Raw genomic sequence first — 19,462 nt, forward strand, 5'->3', positions numbered from 1 at the left:
CTTCCCCCCAATTCTGTCTAACACACGAGACAACAAACCAGCTCTGGTGTATGTGCCAGTGCTACTCTACTCTGCCACTGTTTTTGTCAGATAGAGGAGTATGATCAGATTGCTATTTAAGACAAAATATGTGTATGAAGACAGAAAATAAGCTCTAGTCTTCAGAAACACATCTACCTTGATGTAGGTTTACAGGAGTTATAGGAACCTGGCTGTTTGTCTCTCTCTGCAGCTGGAAAAAGACTGGGCTCTCTGTTGAAAAGTCAGTATTTCAAGGCTTGAGAAATGATGATGCCTGTTGACCCTGTCCAAAACAACTTGGCTGATTTTGACCCCTTTCGTAAAACTTCTTAAGTTACCTGGCTCTTTTTCAGTAAGAATCAGTCCTTGCAGGAAGTAGATGGAATGTCCCAGATTCCAAGATCTAGAAATATAAACAGTAAAAGTCAATAAGAGAAAGTATTCTGCTTGTGCACTTCAGTAAGCTTTCTTGGGCTTTTTCTATTCAAAAGTACCAGTCTCGGATTGCCCAGGGAAAGAATATTATTTGCTTTCTCAGTCTTCTATCGTAATGCATCTGTATACTTTTCTGTAAAGTGAATGCATACTTGATTCATGGGATTTGAATCTTCATTAATGATTGAACTGAGGTGTTTGATAAGTTGCAGATTTTTTTTTTTTAAATTGGAAGTTTAGAATGAAAAGGCTAAAATTAAAGTGAATAGCTTCAACCTTTATACCAAATATGTTATATGCAATTATGGTAGAATTTTCTGGGCTGTGACAAAACCAGCCATCTTACTGGAGTTTACTTTTCTTTGCTATGCAGAAAGCTTTACTTCCTTTTTATACAAGTGAATGTTTCCAAAGAAGATCAAAAGCCAAGCCCCACTAAAGTGAGGTAAAACAAAAAAACTCACAACCCTCAAACTTTAGTCTTATTTACTTACTACAGTGTTGATGCACGGGTATATCCAAACTGTGGATCTTTCTTTCCTTTGAGCAGTAATTGGTATTAGAGAACTGTATTTGCAGTATATAATGTACCAACACTTAACCCTGAAATTGACATTTACAAAAATTTGAAAATCAGTTGGCTATGAATGTATTCCTGGAAGCGTGTTTGGGCAAGTGATGCATTATGGTGACATATTATAGAAATAATCAAGGTATGTTGACAAGAATTTTTTTCTAGCTGAAATTGAATGGCACTTTACCCATCACAAAAAGTAACCCCATAATTGGAATTCTGGCTTGCTGTTCCCAGAGTCTGTAATCTTTGGCTTTTCAAAGCAAGTCTGAGTGGAGAAATATAAACAAACTTGGCGTGTTGTTTTTTGCTGGGTGAAGAGCAGAGGCTATAAGGGTTATTTTTTTAAGGTCATTAAAATTCATGGCTTCACCCCATATTCTTACTGTGCAAATGTTTAAGCTGTTCTCTTGTAAACTTTGCTATTTCAAGTGTTTAAATAAGAGTTATATCATAAAACTATAACATGCATATTTTCCTTTTCTTATTTGTAGTAGTGGGCATAAAATATAAGAAGACAGTAGCTGGCTTAACAATTTGAGCTATTTTATTTCCTTCCAGTTTTTTTTTTTTTTTTTTTTTTTCTCGATAGGAACCAGTCACTGCATTTACATCTGAAGCACTATGGTGTGAACTGTGATGACTGGTTGTTACGTCTCATGTGTGGAGGAGTGGAGATAAGGACAATTTATGCAGCTCACAAGCAAGCAAAGGCTTGTCTCATTTCACGACTAAGCTGTGAACGGGCTGGCACCAGATTTAATGTCCGGGGAACTAACGATGATGGTCATGTTGCTAATTTTGTTGAAACAGAGCAGGTATGTTACACTACAGTGCACATTGCTTGGCTAATGAACTCAAGATAATCATGTGTGGATAGTTTTTTGCCCTAAATCAACAGATCACAAGTCAAATCTGTAACCAACAGATATTGGAATAGTTCCTTTGCTGCTAAATAAGGAATCTAAGTAGGTTACATAATTTGATGATCTTGGTTTTTAGTGTAGCTTAGGGTAAGGACTTGCATGGGTCTGAGTTTCAATAGCTTAAGAAGCTGTTATCCATCAGCTGAACTGTTGTAGGTGGCTGTACTTCCTTTTAGCCTCCTGAGCTGTAGGTGAGTGTGTACTTCTTTTGGCCTGAGCTAATAGTAAAATAAAAGACCTTAGAAACAAGCAAAAGAGATTTTTGGCAAATACATGGTACCTTGTGGTTCAGGAAAGATTAAAGCATTCCTATGGTTACTTAACACGGCTCATCTGAAAGGTAGTTTTTAAAGCCACTGTAATTCCACTGCATTTGATTGCATATTTTTGCCCTTATTATACAGAAATGCAGGAAGCTATTAAATCATTCTTTGCTGGCCCTTCTTTGCTGACTTCTTATGATAACCTAGTTATCAAGATGTTGTTCCTGCAACTGTATTCATGGGAGTAGGTATCTTTGGTTGACTCACTGACACTTTGCAAAGCCTAGGTGACTTCAGTAGGATTTTATCCAGGAAGGGCTGTGCTTGTACAGATCCAATTTCAGGAGTTTAGTCAGAACCCTGTTGTTACAGTTTCTCGGTCCAAGTTTCCTGGCAGGCTAATGTCACTAGATGACTGTGGCATATCATTCCACTTAAAGTTTCCTTCCCTGTATACTTAATAGACCATTGTATTTTGGATTCTGATACACAAAATCTGTGCAGGTGTTCTGAGTAGGCTGCATTGTTATTTTCTGTGCATTCGTGTACGTTTTAACTGTTCCTACAGAAAGGTCTTACAAGTTACTGTTAGCACAGAAGTAATTTGGGCCCAAATAATAAAAGCTTGCTGTATTTTCTTAAATGTTGTGAATCATGATTCTGCAAGGAAGCATGAGCATGCCAGAACTTCTTTTATGAATTGTTCAGAGGGGATAGAGAGAAAAGTCTAGGGAACACAATTAATATTTTAGCTTGTAGTGTGGAATATGTAATATGTAAATATATTTTATTTCCTCTATGTTTAGCAAAACCTAAAACCTTACACTCTGTAACACCTATTAATACTACGCTTTTTTTTTTCTTAACAGGTGATATTTTTAGATGACTCTGTGTCATCTTTCATACAGATTCGAGGATCTGTTCCATTATTTTGGGAACAGCCAGGCCTGCAGGTAAGCAGGAGATAGATTTAATTATACAGATAATTTTTATTCATGTTTTTTAAAACATCTTACAGTAGTGTTTAGGCTCTTCTGCACAGTTACAGGATGAATCCTGTCAGGATGAGGTTATTCTTTGGGAGCAAGTTGCTGCTATTGTTTAATTCACCAAGCCTGCCACTCTTGAGTTTCTGAATGCTGTTTTGCACAAGATTTGAATGTCCATTGCTTTTTAGATGCTTTCTCTTTGAAGTTCTGAGTTTTTCTGTTTTAATTTAAATTGCTATTTTAAAGCAGGTTATCTAAGGGCACCCAAAGAGCCTGTTTTCTTCTGAATTGTTCTTGAGGATAAGTTTTTTCAAGAAGTCAATATGGATCAAGAGTTACTGTAATATAATTTCATCCCAGTTTTCTTGAAAGAGGGATTGTATCAACAACTACTACTGTGTTACAATTTTTAGAGGGAAGGTTAAAAAAAAGTTCATGCTGCACGGTGACTCTAGGCTCTTTAAACTAGACATATAAGCATTTTGCAGTAGAACTGCTGAAACATTTACATGCCTTTTACTGAAAACAGGAAGTAATTAGATTCTGTGACTAAGTATATTAAATTAAAAAGTGGTTTTTAGAAAAAAAAGAGAAATTTAGGAAAAGCCTATAAAAAGAATGCACACCGTAGCAAGCAGAATAAATTTGGGAGATCTCATTTAGAAACAGAAATGAATTTTTAGGCCATATTTAGGATCAAAAGAGGTCTTTGAAGAACAATTAATCAAATGTGTAAAGACAAATAATTTAATGTAATCTTCATGTCATAGGTGGGATCCCATCGTGTCAGAATGTCAAGAGGTTTTGAGGCGAATGCACCAGCTTTTGACAGGTGAAAGAATGTCTTAAATTTTTGGTAATGAACTACAAACCTCTGATAAGTCATGCATCAGAGGGGTGGGATATGTTATTCCAAACGGGAGGCTTTGTCTATACAAATGTGTGATTCAGAAAAGCAGCGAACTGCCTGGGCAGCTTTTTCAAACTTCTACAGCATTGCTAGTGCCTTTGAGTGCTTTGTTGAAAGGTTTGAAGAAAATTTAAAATAGTGAAATACTTTGTTAAATTGAAACAAAAAATTATAGCATGTTTACATTGAATAATCTGTATTTGTCAGCTGCTGTATAAAAGTAAAATTTATATTTTGATTTTATTCCTGCCATGACACTTAAGCTTCACAGCCTTATTGTTTTAACTAAATGTATGTTGTTATATTGATTTGTTTGGACATGACATAATAAAAGGCTTGTGGCAGTTATTCGAGTATCCAGTACATTTCTGCAGCAACTCAGTCAATGTTGCGGGTGTTCGTGTTAATTTTCTGCATGCCAGAAGATGAGCGTGGAATTTTTCTTCTGTTAACAGGCATTTCCAAACTCTTAAAAATTTATATGGAAAGCAAATTATTGTAAATTTACTTGGGGCAAAAGAAGGGGAACACATGCTCAGCAAAGCTTTTCAGGTGAGTATGACAATTCTCTCACTGTGCATCTTGGAATTTGCCTGTTTGGGATGAAGCTTTTATATAGCTTTCAAAAAATGAAACAGGTATGCTATGCTCTGGAGCAACTACCATTTGTGGTTAAAATTATATTTTTATCATAAAACCACTGCTTATACATAATGTGAAGTGAATTTTTAAAAGCTTTATATACAATTAGTGTTTGATTATGTTCAGATTGGTTACTTTACTGAAAAATTATAACAGCAACATAGACAATGTTTAGGGATTTTCAGTTATTTTCGTATTTCATGCTTAGTAGTGGCTTATTTAAAAAATAAATCTTTTTTGCACTATAAAATTGGTGAATAAATAAATTATACTTTGTGGTATTTAATGCTGTGATGTTTCTTTTAAAAATCTTTCCCTTGGAATTCCTGGATCTATTCCTTAATATTTAAAGAAAAAATCACAAATTAATTTATCATTTTAAACATAAAAGCAGCTTCATGATTAAATAGAAAAGTTTGTTCAGAAAATGGTAACTATAAGTGGCCATTTTCATGAATTCCCACTAGTCAGGTTAAAAATAACTGTCATATTGTAGTCCATAAATACAGACAATTTGAGAAGTTCTGTCTGAAGCCAGAGAACATGTCAATAGCCATCTGTTATTTCCCTTTCGCTTTTTCCTTTTCCCTTTATATTATAATGATTGAGTATCTTAGGCCATTTACTAGTATCTTTTCTGTATCCAGCTATCCTGGTAGGAGACATTAGTGCTCCCAGATGCATATCAATGCCCACTGCAGATCATAGCTTTGCCAACAAAGATTGAGCACTTCAAGATTTTTCAGGGAATAATAGAGAAAGTTTTGCTCAGGCTACCCTCCACAGCAACATAAATAATTTGCCTGTTTTTTTCAGTAGCAGCTTATGGAGTGTTTACTTAGTCTCCATTGCTGGCAGGTATGTCTAAAATGGTGACTGTTGGTAAAAGGGGTTTCCACTGAAACAGCTCTTTGCAAATCAAAGCATTTTAACAGTAGAAGAGGCTGTGGACTGTCTTGGTGACCCCTAGTATAGTAAGGAAAAAACTGACTTTGATTGTGACAAGAAAAAGAAAAAACACAGGTAAAATATTAATCAGTTCTGAGTGATTTGTTGAACAATAGTGATAAAAATGGTTTCATTTTACTTAAGAGAAAGCATGTAATAAACAAGATAGCTAATAAAACAGCTTAAAAATATTTGTATCTTTTCGTTTAGCTTATACTACTATATGTTCAGATATACTTTTTTCTTCTCTTTTTACAATGTCAGAGCCATTTGAAAGCATCTGAACATTCAGCTGATATCAAAATGGTGAACTTCGACTATCATCAAATGGTTAAAGGTGGAAAGGCAGAAAAACTACACAGTGTGCTTAAACCTCAAGTCCAGAAATTCTTAGAGTGTGGATTTTTTTATTTTGATGGAAAGGAAGTTAAAAGGTTTGTGTATATAACTCCTGTAAATTTCTTCAAATTAAATTATGGTTCTGGGATGCTTTCCACCCCTTAGTGAGAAGATAAGAGAAAAAGTGTTAGTTCTGTTATTGTGTTTTTATTGTATCCAAGATGATGCTCAACAACTGAAATATGAATCACTTATTTTACTCTATTAAAATTTTGTCTCGTTCTGAATATGCTCTAAAAATCTTAATGGAAAATATCTTTGAGACTTCGATGGGACATGACTTAATTTCAGGCCTTTGATCTCATGATTTTGGTGAAAATGGGCAATTGTCCTTTTTCTTGGGTCCACCCACATGGGATTAAAAAATGACTGTTTTTCCATCTTCCTGTATAATGTTATACATATTTTCCTCAGCGATGGAGCATACCATTTTCTGTTTGTTGTAAATGCTGATGTTCAGTGCAGTCTTTTTCTAAATCTGTTTGCACCTGGATCCCCCATTTGAGAGATTCAGTTCTCCACAAAGTATGGATGGAGTGCATATTTTCTGCCCTGCTCTGTATTTCCCAGTCCTGCTGTATTTGTACTTCTGCCCCTATTTTCCCATCCCTCTTCCTAGAGCAAAGGCTGTGCTTATCTCGGCAGGAAAAGAGAATCAGGGCTAGAAATAGGCAACATTCCTGCTCTTCTGCCTTCTGCACCATTCCTCCTTTTAATTAATACCAGAGCAAACTGCTGAGTGAGGTTCTCCATGAGAAAGAGAATTGTTGAGTGAGGGGATTGTGCCACATGCAGTGGGGTTTCATCTTCTAGTGCAGTAGGAGAGGAGAAGAGTGTTCCAGTGCCACTCTGTGCTCTAACCTGGCTGTGGGATTAAATCCCCCAGGGGCAGGTTTTAGTAGGCCTTAATAAAATTAGATTTAGTGGGAGGATGCTTAGGTCCCATCTTCACCTCAAAATGTCACTGACCGTTCTCCAAACAGCTTTAAAAGTGGTGTGACACTTTGTGTTGGAAGAACACTGTTTGGTCTTGGTGGAGATTCAAACAATATAATCACCCATCAAAAAGACTGACAACAGAACAAAAGCAAAACAGGCTATGGCTTGTGATAACTTGAAGAATTGCGTTAATAAAAGATACAGTGACGATTTTTATAAATTCATGGACCATTTCCTTTGGAGAATGTCAGGTTTTTTTCTAACATAGATAGCAAGTTGCTTTGTATTTCAAATCAAATACAGAGATAGTAATGAAAAAAATAACCTTGGAGAAAGTTCTTCAAAACTTTCTACAATTTATGGTTAGATCTCCAAGTAAATGTGATGAAGCCGTACTGACTTAATTGGACAAAGTGTGTAGTGGGAATGATGAAAGTAAGGAATAAGTGTGTATCTTTGGGAGAGCCATCAGAATTTTGTACTCATAGCCAGGCAAGAACAACATGGATGTTGCCTAATATGATCCTTCTGAGAGCTTTATAGCATGAGTTAATGGTCTTCTCTCAAAGGAAGGGGAGCAATTCAGAGTGCCTGAGGGCCTTAAGCATCTGTTGAGCTAAGGGGGAGATGCTTATTTTTCATTTTTATTTGGGGAGGAAAGAAAAGGTAATGAGGGGTTGAAATTGGCTTTACTTTTATCATAAATTCTTGTTACTTTTAGTTTAGTTAAGCAAATCCAAGAACTAGTATTTTCTAGTTTTTTTTTTTTTTTTCATTTTTGTTTTAACTAAGAGTTATTATTTCCCTCCGAGATTTTTGGGAAATGTGTTAGTTGAATTGTTTGAAAAGAAGACTTAATCCTGCATAGCACTTTAACGAAGCAAGCGAGGAGAATTGAGAAAAACTGAAGAAGAAAGACTCATGTTTTTTGCAGAAAATTAATTAGTTTTGTATAGTGAACACTGCTGCAAAATTCACTGCTGTTACTGGAGCTAACCCACTATTGCTGACGCATTTATAAATGTACTTGCAATGACAGTAGCATTGCACTGACAATACCCTGATTTACTATTCTGGTCAGATCTTGATGTCCCTGTCTTTGTTGATGATATGTGTGTTAAATGAGTTATTTCAGTTGTTTTCTCTCTCTGTCTCTCGTTGTCCTTGGCACAGATCTCAAAGCGGTACTGTCAGAACAAACTGCTTGGACTGTCTGGATAGAACAAACAGCGTGCAGGCTTTCTTTGGCTTAGAGGTAGGAAAAACGGTGTCCAGATACACAACTGCTCCTGATGCTTCTGTAGCAATTAAGCTGCAAAAGTAGCATTACCTTCCCTATGAATGATGATTGAAAACGTTTTGTAGATGGTAGTTTGATTTATAGCATGATACTTTGCTTCTTCTGGGGCAACCAGATCTTAGTAGTTACAGAAGCAGTAGTTGTGTAGTAAGTGTAAGTGAACAGTAGTTATGCAGCATTATGAAAAATGTTCATTCTTTTTTAGGTGTCAGTTTATTATGTCTGTTAAAGTTCAGGCTTGCAATTCTAGGAGAAGTAGTAGTGTTGTAGTCCTTTACAAAACCACTTGCATTCACAGTTACTCTATTAGATGAACTTCTTCAGCATATAGGATTACTGTTCTTAGCATCTGCCAGTGCTGTGTGTTCATATTTTCACATCACTGTGCTTTGAATTCTTCATGGGACAATACCATGGTTGAGGCTTTGACCACACTCAAATTGATTAGTTGGATATTAACCATGGGATTCAGTCCTCCTGCAGGGTAGTGCTTCAGCATATTGGCTTGCTATTGAAACAAAGGTTCTAGCCCAGGCTTATACAGTAGAGCTTGAACACATGAACCTGACAGGAACCAATGGAGTAAAATAGTGCTGATTGGGCTAAAAGAGTAGCTCTGAAAAACTTCTGACAGCTCCACTCATCTTAGTAAACTAAGTTTGACTCCTAAAGATAAAATACTTAGCATGTTTAAAAATGAAAAATTATGGGTGCTGTGTAACATCAAACTAAGTAAAAGGATTATTCTTTTGTTTTCTGAATTTTATTTAATTGAAATGCTCTTGGTTTAGTGTCTGTAGGAGGAATTTCTGTGAGAACTGCAAAATCTATTGGCTGTAGAACAAACATTTCTGATTGTGGAATATGTAGCGCTCTGCTGCTGTGTTTACCAAGTGAACACTGTTGCCAGTTCATTGGTGTTTTAGTCAAACGGAATACTGAACTGTTTACCCTCATGCAAATACTCTGAAAATTTTTCTCTTAACAGTCAATGTCAGTACATACTGTAGCAGATACAACACAGTTTGAGAGATCTAATGCCTTTTTTCTCCATTGTTTCAGCTCTGGATGTACCATAGGGGTTCACACCTTTTAATTACTAAAATTAAGAAAAATAATTCTTATTCTTTTCTTTACTTCACTGTGTTGAAAATAGTAGTGGCATGCTTTGAAAATCTCACAGCATTGTATTGCATTATGTAGTTTGTATATCTGTCCATCCTGTTTTGACTTTGCCATGGGAGAGACGAATGATTACCTTGAAGTTTTTCCTCATCCTAAATCTGTTTCCTGGAGTTTAACAGTTCACTGCAGATAGAAATGCAAGCTTGAAGTAAGCAATTAGGTTATCTTAAATGAGCCATGAGAAACACTGCCTCTTGTATTTTGCTGGTAGTAAAATGTCGTTTTCCATGGCAGAAGAACAAATCTTTATACATTCTTAATGTGTGTAGTACTTATATGGCAAACTTAGTTTTGCAGCTCTATTTTTTCTTTTCTTAACCTTTTAAGAACTGGATTAAATATTGTAATTTTTTTTTTTTAGATCAGGTGTGCCAAATTTTTCCTCAGTGAGAGCTAAATTATGATTTCAGCTAAAATATGAGAGCTAAAGGTATAAAACTAATAAATAAGAAGGAAAATGGTAAACCCTCATGAGCTGCTTACTTAATTTTAGAATTCTATTTAAATGAGATACTTGAATTCTTACTTTTTTTAACATGATAGATACTTCGTATAACAACTACTGAGCTCTGGATGGCCACCTAAAATTACAAGATGAAGCACCCAATTTCTGAAGCTTCTTTTCTTGTTTATTTCTACTTAATTTTGTCTGCAAGTTTCCTTTTATAACTTTTGTTAATTCCTGCCCAACCTTCAGAATTTTGCCTTTGTGTCATTTTATGTTCATCGTTTTAGACTCCTCCTTCTTGCTGTTGGACACCTCAAGGTTTTAAAGATTTTTAAAAGCTCTTGAAAATAGTTTTTTTATTTAGTTTTAATTTTTTTACATTTATTTTCAGTATTATATTGATAGCCACAAACACTAGAAACTTACTTGTCTTTTTTAAAATAATCATGATTCCACAAACCAGGATTTCAAACCAAGGTACCATGTCCCATTCTACATCCATAAGCATAATGCTACATTTAAGTAATGTATTTAATTGTAAAATAATACATTTATATGTATTATATGTACACAATTTAAACACATTTAATGTAGACTGTGCATCATGTAAAATTAATTCAGGTATATTGATTGTAAGGGTAAAGATTGCAGTGTGTTACACATGAAAACAGTGAATGACAGAAGGCATTGATATTTCACCGGTCACAGAGCTCTGTTGCTGCTGCATTTGATAATAGAGGTCAGTGTCTTTGGTGTTGCACTTTTTGGGGAAGAACATTAATTACTCTAATTCTAAATTATGTAAGTAGAAAGACTTGAGAACCAAAAATAGCTTACCTTGTAACTAGTGAATTTTTAGTTGAAAATATTTACAAATCAACTACATAATTCTTTTCCTACATTACTGCCTATCTTTAAAAGAAAATTAAATGCTGGTGCTAAAGTTACAGGTATGATGCAGTCTATCAAACGTGGCATGGTGTCAGTTTGTTCAGAATAATACATATAAACCAAAGATTTTTTTTTTGTGCATATATGTTTAAAAAATATGATATACCTGTTAGTAAATACATTTAAAGATTTTTCTGTTGCAAATGTTGTCTTCAACTGTTGCAGATGCTAACAAAACAACTGGAGGTATTAGGATTAGCTGAGAAGCCTCAGCTGGTTACTCGCTTTCAGGAAGTTTTCCGATCCATGTGGTCTGTGAATGGTGATTCTGTCAGTAAAATTTATGCTGGAACTGGAGCCCTTGAAGGAAAAGCTAAGGTAAAGTACATTTTAATAAAAACTTTAGCAGTATTCCGTATGGGTGTTAAAAAATTCTGCCATTAATGTAACAATTATGAGATTTTCTTTTTTAAAATGTGCTTTTGCTGTAATCCTAAAAAAAAAACCAAACAAAGTAAAAAAATTAACATAAAAAGCTTGGTTATGTTGATAACCAGATCTTGTTTCAGTACATCCTTTCTCAGCCATGCCCATGCTGCCCAGATAACATCATTCTGTAGGAAAGGATGAGGCTCAAAACTTTTATTTCTTTAGATCATAGTTCAGAAAAATGTGTATTCAAATCAGCTTTAGTTTCTTTGAATATTTTCATTTTTCACTTTGTACCTCTGCCTCCTATTGTTTCAATTTTATTCACTATATCTCCTTTCTTTTAAAATGTGTTTCACTGGTCATTGTTGTTCATGCTTTTAGTGTTTATTAACAGTGTTAAAATTAAACAGGTTGCAGCTGGGTGTTTTTTATTTGCATGTTCCTCCAGCTATTTTTTTTTTAGTTTTGCAATTACTGAAAAAAACCCAAATATTGTTTCTACCTTGCTTTCTAATGTTGTGATAACAATTCCGTACTACATGACAGTGTAATGCTCTGTTTCTCGTCAACTTGTTTTGTCTTTGTTGATGGCTGAGCTATTCAGATATTCTAATGCTGTCTTTTATTTTTCTTCTAACAGTGTTGCTTTTTTTGTTTCCATAGTTCTCTCTCTTATCAGGTGATACCTGTCAAGACAAACAAATGTTGAATCATAGCAATTTTTGCCCTTAATTCCTTCAAGAATTTCTTTTCATACTGTTCTTTTTATTCAGGAATGTGCTGCTTCTCATTCCGTATTGTACTATGTACTCATAGTTGACTGTTTTGTTTTTCCATCACTTGTTCATTCAAACCATATCAGGGTCCTTCTCTGCACATGTACAAGACATTGCAGTAAGCTACATAAAAAGAAAAATAGGCTTGTTGCTTATTCTACTCTTAATTGGTGCATACAAGACTTTATCTTTTGGGAATTGCTTGTGTTTTAGTGTAGAGTGGAATTTGGTTAAAGATGTTTAGTTTTATTTTCTTACAAAAGTGTCACCCAGACCGTCAGGAAAACTACAGTAAGTATTTTAAGGGGGGTCTCCCCTTCTCCTGACTTTCTCATTCAACTTACTTGTTTCTTTTCCTAAATTAATAGTTTTCTGCCATTCATTTGGCTGCTTAAATTTTTTACTTTGTAAAATGCGTTTACTGTAATTACACTTTCATTTTTAATATTTAAAACACAGAGTACATTTGCTCTGCTGTCTTTGTAATAACACAGGATCCCTGCCCTGGTACAACTGTTAATGAGTACCACATCTCATAAATCAAACACAGCGTCCCTGACAGAAGTCCATCTATTCGAAGCAGATCTTTAATACTTGCAAAGCCATACAATACTTGCCATTGTTTCAGTGAAACCTGACCAGGTGACTACTCAGTATCTTCCTGAGTACTCTGATAATATACTTTAAAATGTAGTTTTTAAGTTGTTAGTTGTATTCTCATTTCTCAAATGAAAAGTTTGATGGTTGAAATTCTTCCATTTCTTGCTTGTCAGTTTGATTCTTCAAAGTCCAAGAGTACTTAGCAGTAAAAATATGGAAATCTAGGATAGGAGAAAAAATATTTTAACCTTAAATGCATTAATGTACATTTCTATACTGAAAAAACAGTCCTTTTTAAAGTATTATAATACTCATTACATCTAACTCCTTACCTACTCTTTCTTTTGCTTTCTCTGGGTTCGTTTCAATTAATTGCCTGATATGTGAATGGTGAGTGTGTTTTTTGGATCATGTCATAAGTTATACGTTGTCTGACAGAAAGGGAGCAGTATCCTATTAAAATCCTATTGCAATAGTATGCTCCCCAACACCTCATCCACATTGTCTTCCAAAAATCATGGTGCCAATTTATTGCTACTTATCCTTGACAAAAGACTAGTTTCTTTCTTGTTGACTAGTACAATTCATAGAACTAAATGATGTTTTCTAGTTTTCTTAAGCTTTTGTCTTTTTTTCTTATGCATTTAAGAGACTTTCATGAACAATGCAAGCTGTAAACTTGGAATATTTTTTATAATAATACATTACCATGCAGCATCCCTGATGGATTACAGTCTATATTTCATATACATGCAATAGCATGTGTTTACATACACCTCACAGGCAAAATACACTTACATGCATAAGACACAATAAACCATGTAATCAAGAAAATGTCTTCCTGCCTGTCATTGTCAGTGCTGTGTACACAGATTAACACTGCTGGTTTTTGAATCAAGTATGGGACTGCATGATATGTTGATTACATTATCCTCTAGGTGTCTGACCCACAGGGAATATCTGTAGTAGCAGTACATCTCTTGGAGATTCTTGTTTAGTTCAGGTAGTCGGGCACTGTTCTTTTGGAGCACTGTTCAGTCGTGCCACTTGTGTGCAGTGTGTGCAATGACAGTGTCTTCATATGTATGTATTAGTGTATATGTTCCTTATGGGATACTGCATGAGATTTGCATGTTGTTTTAAAAGTTAAGGGGTCTTAGTAAGTTGAAGCTATCTCTTTTTTTATCATGGATATTTCAGAATGTGAATTCTGAACTAATATGCTCATATGTGCATATACATATATATTCATGTATCATGACATTTGGACTCAGGTGCTTGCTCATCTCTCACTATTTGGGGAAAAGCCAAAAATCCCATATCATGGTCTAAACAAGGCACTATATCAATTTAATTTTTGAAGATAAAGGGTTTAGGGAAAAAAAAACCCTATTCCTTTCCCTGCAATATTTTGTTTAATTTACGTAATTTAAACTGGAGTAATCATTGTTAGATACGCCTTGACGGTATTACTGTGTTGTTTAGCATTTGGGAGTTGGGAAGCACACATAGTACAGTAGACTCAGAAGACTTTATTTAACACTTAAAGAAGGAAATTGCCTTAGGTTTTAAAATCATTAATGCAGTTTACAAATATGTAACTGAATATTGCCAATGTTATTGTGAGCAGTGTCCTACATAAAATATTTTATACGTGTTCCTCCCTAACAGGCTGGAAAGCTGAAGGATGGTGCTCGTTCTGTGACCAGAACGATTCAAAATAACTTTTTTGATAGCTCCAAGCAGGAGGCCATTGATGTTTTGTTATTGGGAAATACCCTAAATAGTGATTTAGCAGATAAAGCACGGGCTCTCTTAACCACCAGCAGTTTACGCGGTATGTGTCTTTCAGGATTTTAATATCTCTGATAACTATTTGGTGTAAGAAAGCTGTATGGAGTCTGTTTTCAAAGCAGTGTTGGAAAGTATAAATGCTATTTTATGTTCTGTTGGCTTATTAAAAGATGAAAGTTTCTTCTGCTTTACTAATATTACCAAACTAACATGCTGCAGTAATTTCTTTACTGTTTATATTTTGTTGATGTCTGGTGGTGTAAATAGGTAAATATCTGTGGAGCAAATTTGTCAGAACTTTACTGTAGATGCGTGTTAGTTATATTCTGTTCAGTTCTTCAAATCCATTTATAGCAAGCGTTAATCATGATCATTACATGCTGAATTTGGGAAAAAAAATCCTGATTTATTAAAATATTAGGGTTTTTTATTGTTTGTTGAATGTCTTCCTTAACTTGATCTGTCATGTCAGTGAAGAAATTCTCACCATGGTGTTAAACTAGATAGAAAGCATTTATTCTTTTCTCAAGCTTAAGAATGCTGGTATTTATCTTCATTTTGGTTTCTAAGGTACTGAGGAACAAAGGGGGGTTTGGTAGTGGAATAAAATTTAAGATAACAAGAGCTATCAGAAAATTCCTGATGAATGATTTTCCATCACAAAATGTTTTCTTGTGAGAAGAAGTCTTTCCCAGGAACGTGTGCGCCACAAAAGCTTGTCAGGCTGTGGGTGAAATTCTACATCAAAATCGGAGAGATTTCAATAAGAAACTCTGCTTAGGCAGAGTAGCCGTGTGGGACTTGGGTGGTCTGGTTACAGGAAGGTGGTTCACCTAATCAAAACAGGGAGCTGAACCACAGCATCCTGCATCCCCAGAGGTGTAGCCTACATGGTCACCAGGACTACAATCATGTCCCATCCTTCTGCAGGTCTGATGGGCAGGGAAATAGTAAGTGGGCCAGGTGTAGGGCTGTGTTTAGAGTACTTGGCTGGGATATAAAAAATAGAGGACCTAATTCTTGGGCCAAGAAGGAACTTAAATTTGAGTCTTCTTTCCAAGATCCCAAGTAAGAGTGTCCTAAATGGTGGGTTGTTGCCATTTTTAGGGATTAATAACATTCTTAATTTTTCCTTTTCTTTTTTTGTCCCCTTTCTCCTGGACACTTCTCAACCTAGAATGAGAAAAATGTGTCAAAGCTTCAGTGCAAATCTGTGGCACAAGAAAAAATTCTTGCCCAATTGTAGTCTTCATCTTGTGGGTATTTATATATTTTCTATGTGGAGCCTGAAAGACTGTTTTCCTCTAATTTCTCTACCACAAGGTTTCATGTTACTGTAACTTTTCCTGTATCTGAAACCTGCTAAACCAGCCTCACCTCAAAATTATTTGAAAGTTGTTTTCTTTTCTTCTCACTTTCTCTGTGAATGCAAGCTGTCCTTTCAATATTTGCAGCTCCTGTCAGCTGAGGAACATTAATCCCTCTTCACTGAACATAATGTCTTTGCATTGTCTGCTAGGTGGTGAATTAACTAGAGAGGTACTTCATCATACATAAATCCATTATTAATAAAGCAAGAAAAGAGAATTTGTTAATACTGTTGTGGAACTTTTTAGATTTTGCAGCATAAAAGATGTGCTTTAACTGATGCAAATGGTTACGTGTAATAAATTGTGTATTACAGCATGTTCTCTCACATATTGCTGGAAAATTTAAAAAAATAATTACTTATTTGACTAATTTTTTTTCTTGTTTCCTTCTTACTGCATCCGTAGTTTCAGAGCAATCATTACAATCAGGTATAGTATAGTAAATTAAGCTGTAAATATCTGAGCAGCTATTGTTCTTCTCTGGCTTTTTCCTTGTGCCTGTTTGCATAATATTTGGTTGCGGGCTCACATTTTCCTAGTAGTGTTTGGATCTGGCATTCCTGTGCCCCAAAATCCCTTAATCCAAGAAAAGCTCTTTAATACAAGAAAAGTGAAAATATAAGGGGTGAAAAATGTTGCAGTTTTGCTTGGGTGTGAGTTATGAAAAAAGGCAACCAATTCTTGGGGTTTTAGTTTTGCAAATGCTGTATTCTAGCTGTAGAGGATTTTGCTTTTTTATCTGGTTTGGGAGCTTTTGTATTTTTGCTTTGTCTAAATGTTTTGTTTAGGATAAGAGGTAAAATTCTTCAGTACAATTTGTAACTTCATCTTATCTGCTGTTAGAAGGCTCTACCTGCCTGTGTTCTTGAATGAGACGGACTGATTTTGTAATATCTCCGAGCAAAGGTTAATGTACTGGAATGATCTGAAATAACATGCTGACACTTGTGTTTTGTAGAGCAAAAGTACAGTCAAAACCACTGAGATATGGTTACCTCTGCATATGACACAAAATGAAAGTATTAGAGCATCTATTTAGGTAAAACTCTTGGTGAAGAGGCCTGAAGAAGGAACTTTATAGTTAGCTCCTAATCTTCTACTTCGAGACATTGCAGTAATATCTTGACCAATGTCTGTGATGTTGGGCTTAAAATATGAGAAGTTGGCTTTGGAGGATTCAGCAATACTGTGAACATGAAGAAGTGATACATAATAATAAGAATGTGTAAGGATGAGCCAGAGAGGAAAATGACCTGAAAGATCTCTTCAGTTTAAGAAGCTTCTGAAAACTTAATTATTGTTGTAAGTTAGCAACATAAGCAACATAATGTCTTTGAAGTTTGTTTTCAAAATTTTCTGATTCTTAGTGGAAATCCTCCTTTTTTGTTGTAACTCAAGCTGTTTACATGAAGCTGCTCCATTTGGGGAGATGCGATATACACATATTCCATATTTTTAAGGGAGAGCTGTGAGTACTTGTCAGCCATGCAACACTTCATCATCTCCTTGTTCACAGAAACTAGTATTTAAAATAAAATATTTCTAATGCTGTTATGTTCAGATTTTACCATGTGTTGAGAAAATTTAAATGGCTGTTTCTGAGCTATTGAGTTAATAGGGTTCATTGTACTACCTCTTGGAGGTAGGTTCAGTGAAACCAGATCAGGTGCTTAGTTTCTGGGTGAGAGGAAAAAAGTATGTTCTTAATACCTGAGAAGTTGAAGGGAGAGGAGGAGGGAAAGAAACAAGGAAGCTCTTAATAATTTTTCAGACAAGCCTCCTGTTTTAAAAGAATAGCGAAGCTGTGCACAGTGTCCCCTGAACCTGTGCACTTGGGTAGTAGCTACTAGACCCAGGTATTGAAGATTGACAGGGGAGGATCCTCAGAAGAAAGCATGAGGATTTGTTGTTGGCTAGATTGTTGTTCAAATACATCTGAAGTGTTTAAAGCCTTCCCCCTCCGCCCCGTCCATGGAAAACCACTTCAACCATAATCTGTATTTTTGAGCTTTAAATGTTTTTTCCCTTTACATTCGTCTCAGCTTTGCTTTTTCTATTAGTGTTTTACTGTATCTACTTAACCCTTACTGAGTACTTAAATAATGAAATCTGAGTCACAGGTAATATACACCTGAAATTAACTGATTCACTGGCATTTTGTCAGTGTTAAAAACTGTTTATTGGAATAAACAGTCATATTGTCATTTATGGCGTTACCATCTAGACTATATCAGCCTAGCTTATAACTCATGAAGAGTCATACATGTCAACTATTTTTTAACTTCTTGATGTAACATTTCACTGTGAGTTTCATCTAAATACAAATTGCATATATTGAAATGTATCTACAGTAATTTGGATGTTGTAGTAAAGTAGTTCAATTAAGTTCAGTTGCACAGAATATCCCACCAAGAATTTTAAATTGATACTCCCTTTGTAGAACTGATTTCCAAATGTGTGCCTGCCTAGTATGAACAGCAGTTAAAGTATTTTTGCTGCAAAATAACAGAAAATGTAATTGATGGGATCTTTAACATTGTAGAGTGAGACACGATTATGTTGAAAAGATAAATAGCTAGAAATCTGTAGGAAAATAATGTATGCAGGAGGCTCAGGAGCTCTGAAAAACAATTGGCTCAGTATTTTGGAAAACCTGAAAATTTCTTTTTTTTTCTTTATTCTAATTTAGAAAAAGAGTCATTCTACAATTTAGAAAGCTTGTTAGTTTAAAGGTATGAATTTCATGTTTGTAATAAGCATGTTGTCAGTTTACTTCTAAAGTTAGAATCTATCCTGGTAAGATTTTTCACATTAGGCATTCATGACGTCAGGAGTTAAATAGGCAATAATTCAATTCTGCAGCTTTTCTTAAAAGCTGCTTGGTAGCAAATATGAACTATTTGGAGTAACCATTTAAAATAAAGCTGAAAATTGCTAGATTTGCAAAAGAAAAAGAAGGAACTGAAGTGGAGAGAATAAAAGTCCAAACCCTGCTCTTAAACTTGCTCAGAGTACTACGAAGGCTAATCTGTGCAGATCTTCAAAGCTGCCTGTGATGCTATTTTGGGTTCCTTGGGTTCAGCTAATCCTTTGGATGATTGGGGTACTTGTATGTATCGTGGCTACAACATTTTTTGGATTGGTTTCTGTTCAGTGGTCAGGTGCTTGCGTAGCTTCTGTCCTTGACCCTTAAAGGCTTTTTGGGCATTTGGTGGACTTCTTGACTTGACTGTTACCTGGTGTGTAGATACATTCAGAAGTAGACTCAGTATTTCACCCTCACCTGAAGGCATAAAGTATTCTGTTGGCTCCTTGCTGTTTTCTTGACTTCATTCACCTGGATTATGATAAGGAGAGCATGATCCCAAGCATGATCTGCTTGTAGTACCCCAAGGAGACACCGGTCAGTTCACTGTCTTTTATATGTGATTGGCTGATATATGGATATATGATTGGTTCAGCAGTGAAAGAGTTCACAAACAACAAATGCAATATATTATTTTCTTCTATTGTTTCCAGTTTGTTTCAAAACCATGAGGGCTAGAGAATCCCTGATTTTTGTTTTAATTGGGTAGCCAAGATTCTGTAGCAAATGTAAAGGTGGTAAACTTAAAAAGAAT

General features: G+C 35.2%; 1 protein-coding gene across 7 annotated transcripts in view; it reads left to right on the forward strand.

Annotated features, from left to right (window-relative positions):
- Window positions 1–19,462, forward strand: part of SYNJ1 (synaptojanin 1) — a 68,648-nt gene that overhangs the window by 15,103 nt on the left and 34,083 nt on the right. For 4 of the 7 annotated variants that reach the window (XM_010585257.1, XM_010585255.1, XM_010585260.1 and 1 more), the window contains exons 5-13: window positions 1,623–1,848; window positions 3,089–3,172; window positions 3,979–4,040; window positions 4,574–4,670; window positions 5,973–6,142; window positions 8,220–8,301; window positions 11,096–11,248; window positions 14,350–14,515; window positions 16,248–16,271. In XM_010585257.1, the coding sequence (XP_010583559.1) occupies window positions 1,623–1,848; window positions 3,089–3,172; window positions 3,979–4,040; window positions 4,574–4,670; window positions 5,973–6,142; window positions 8,220–8,301; window positions 11,096–11,248; window positions 14,350–14,515; window positions 16,248–16,271 (1,064 nt within the window). Of the gene's footprint in view, window positions 1–829; window positions 902–1,622; window positions 1,849–3,088; window positions 3,173–3,978; window positions 4,041–4,573; window positions 4,671–5,972; window positions 6,143–8,219; window positions 8,302–11,095; window positions 11,249–14,349; window positions 14,516–16,247; window positions 16,272–19,462 lie in introns of all 7 variants that reach the window. The other 3 variants (XM_010585256.1, XM_010585263.1, XM_010585262.1) reach the window with 2 other exon arrangements.

This window comes from Haliaeetus leucocephalus, unplaced genomic scaffold, assembly GCF_000737465.1.
Source record: "Haliaeetus leucocephalus isolate CR32 unplaced genomic scaffold, Haliaeetus_leucocephalus-4.0 Scaffold93, whole genome shotgun sequence".
Taxonomy (NCBI): Eukaryota; Metazoa; Chordata; class Aves; order Accipitriformes; family Accipitridae; genus Haliaeetus; species Haliaeetus leucocephalus.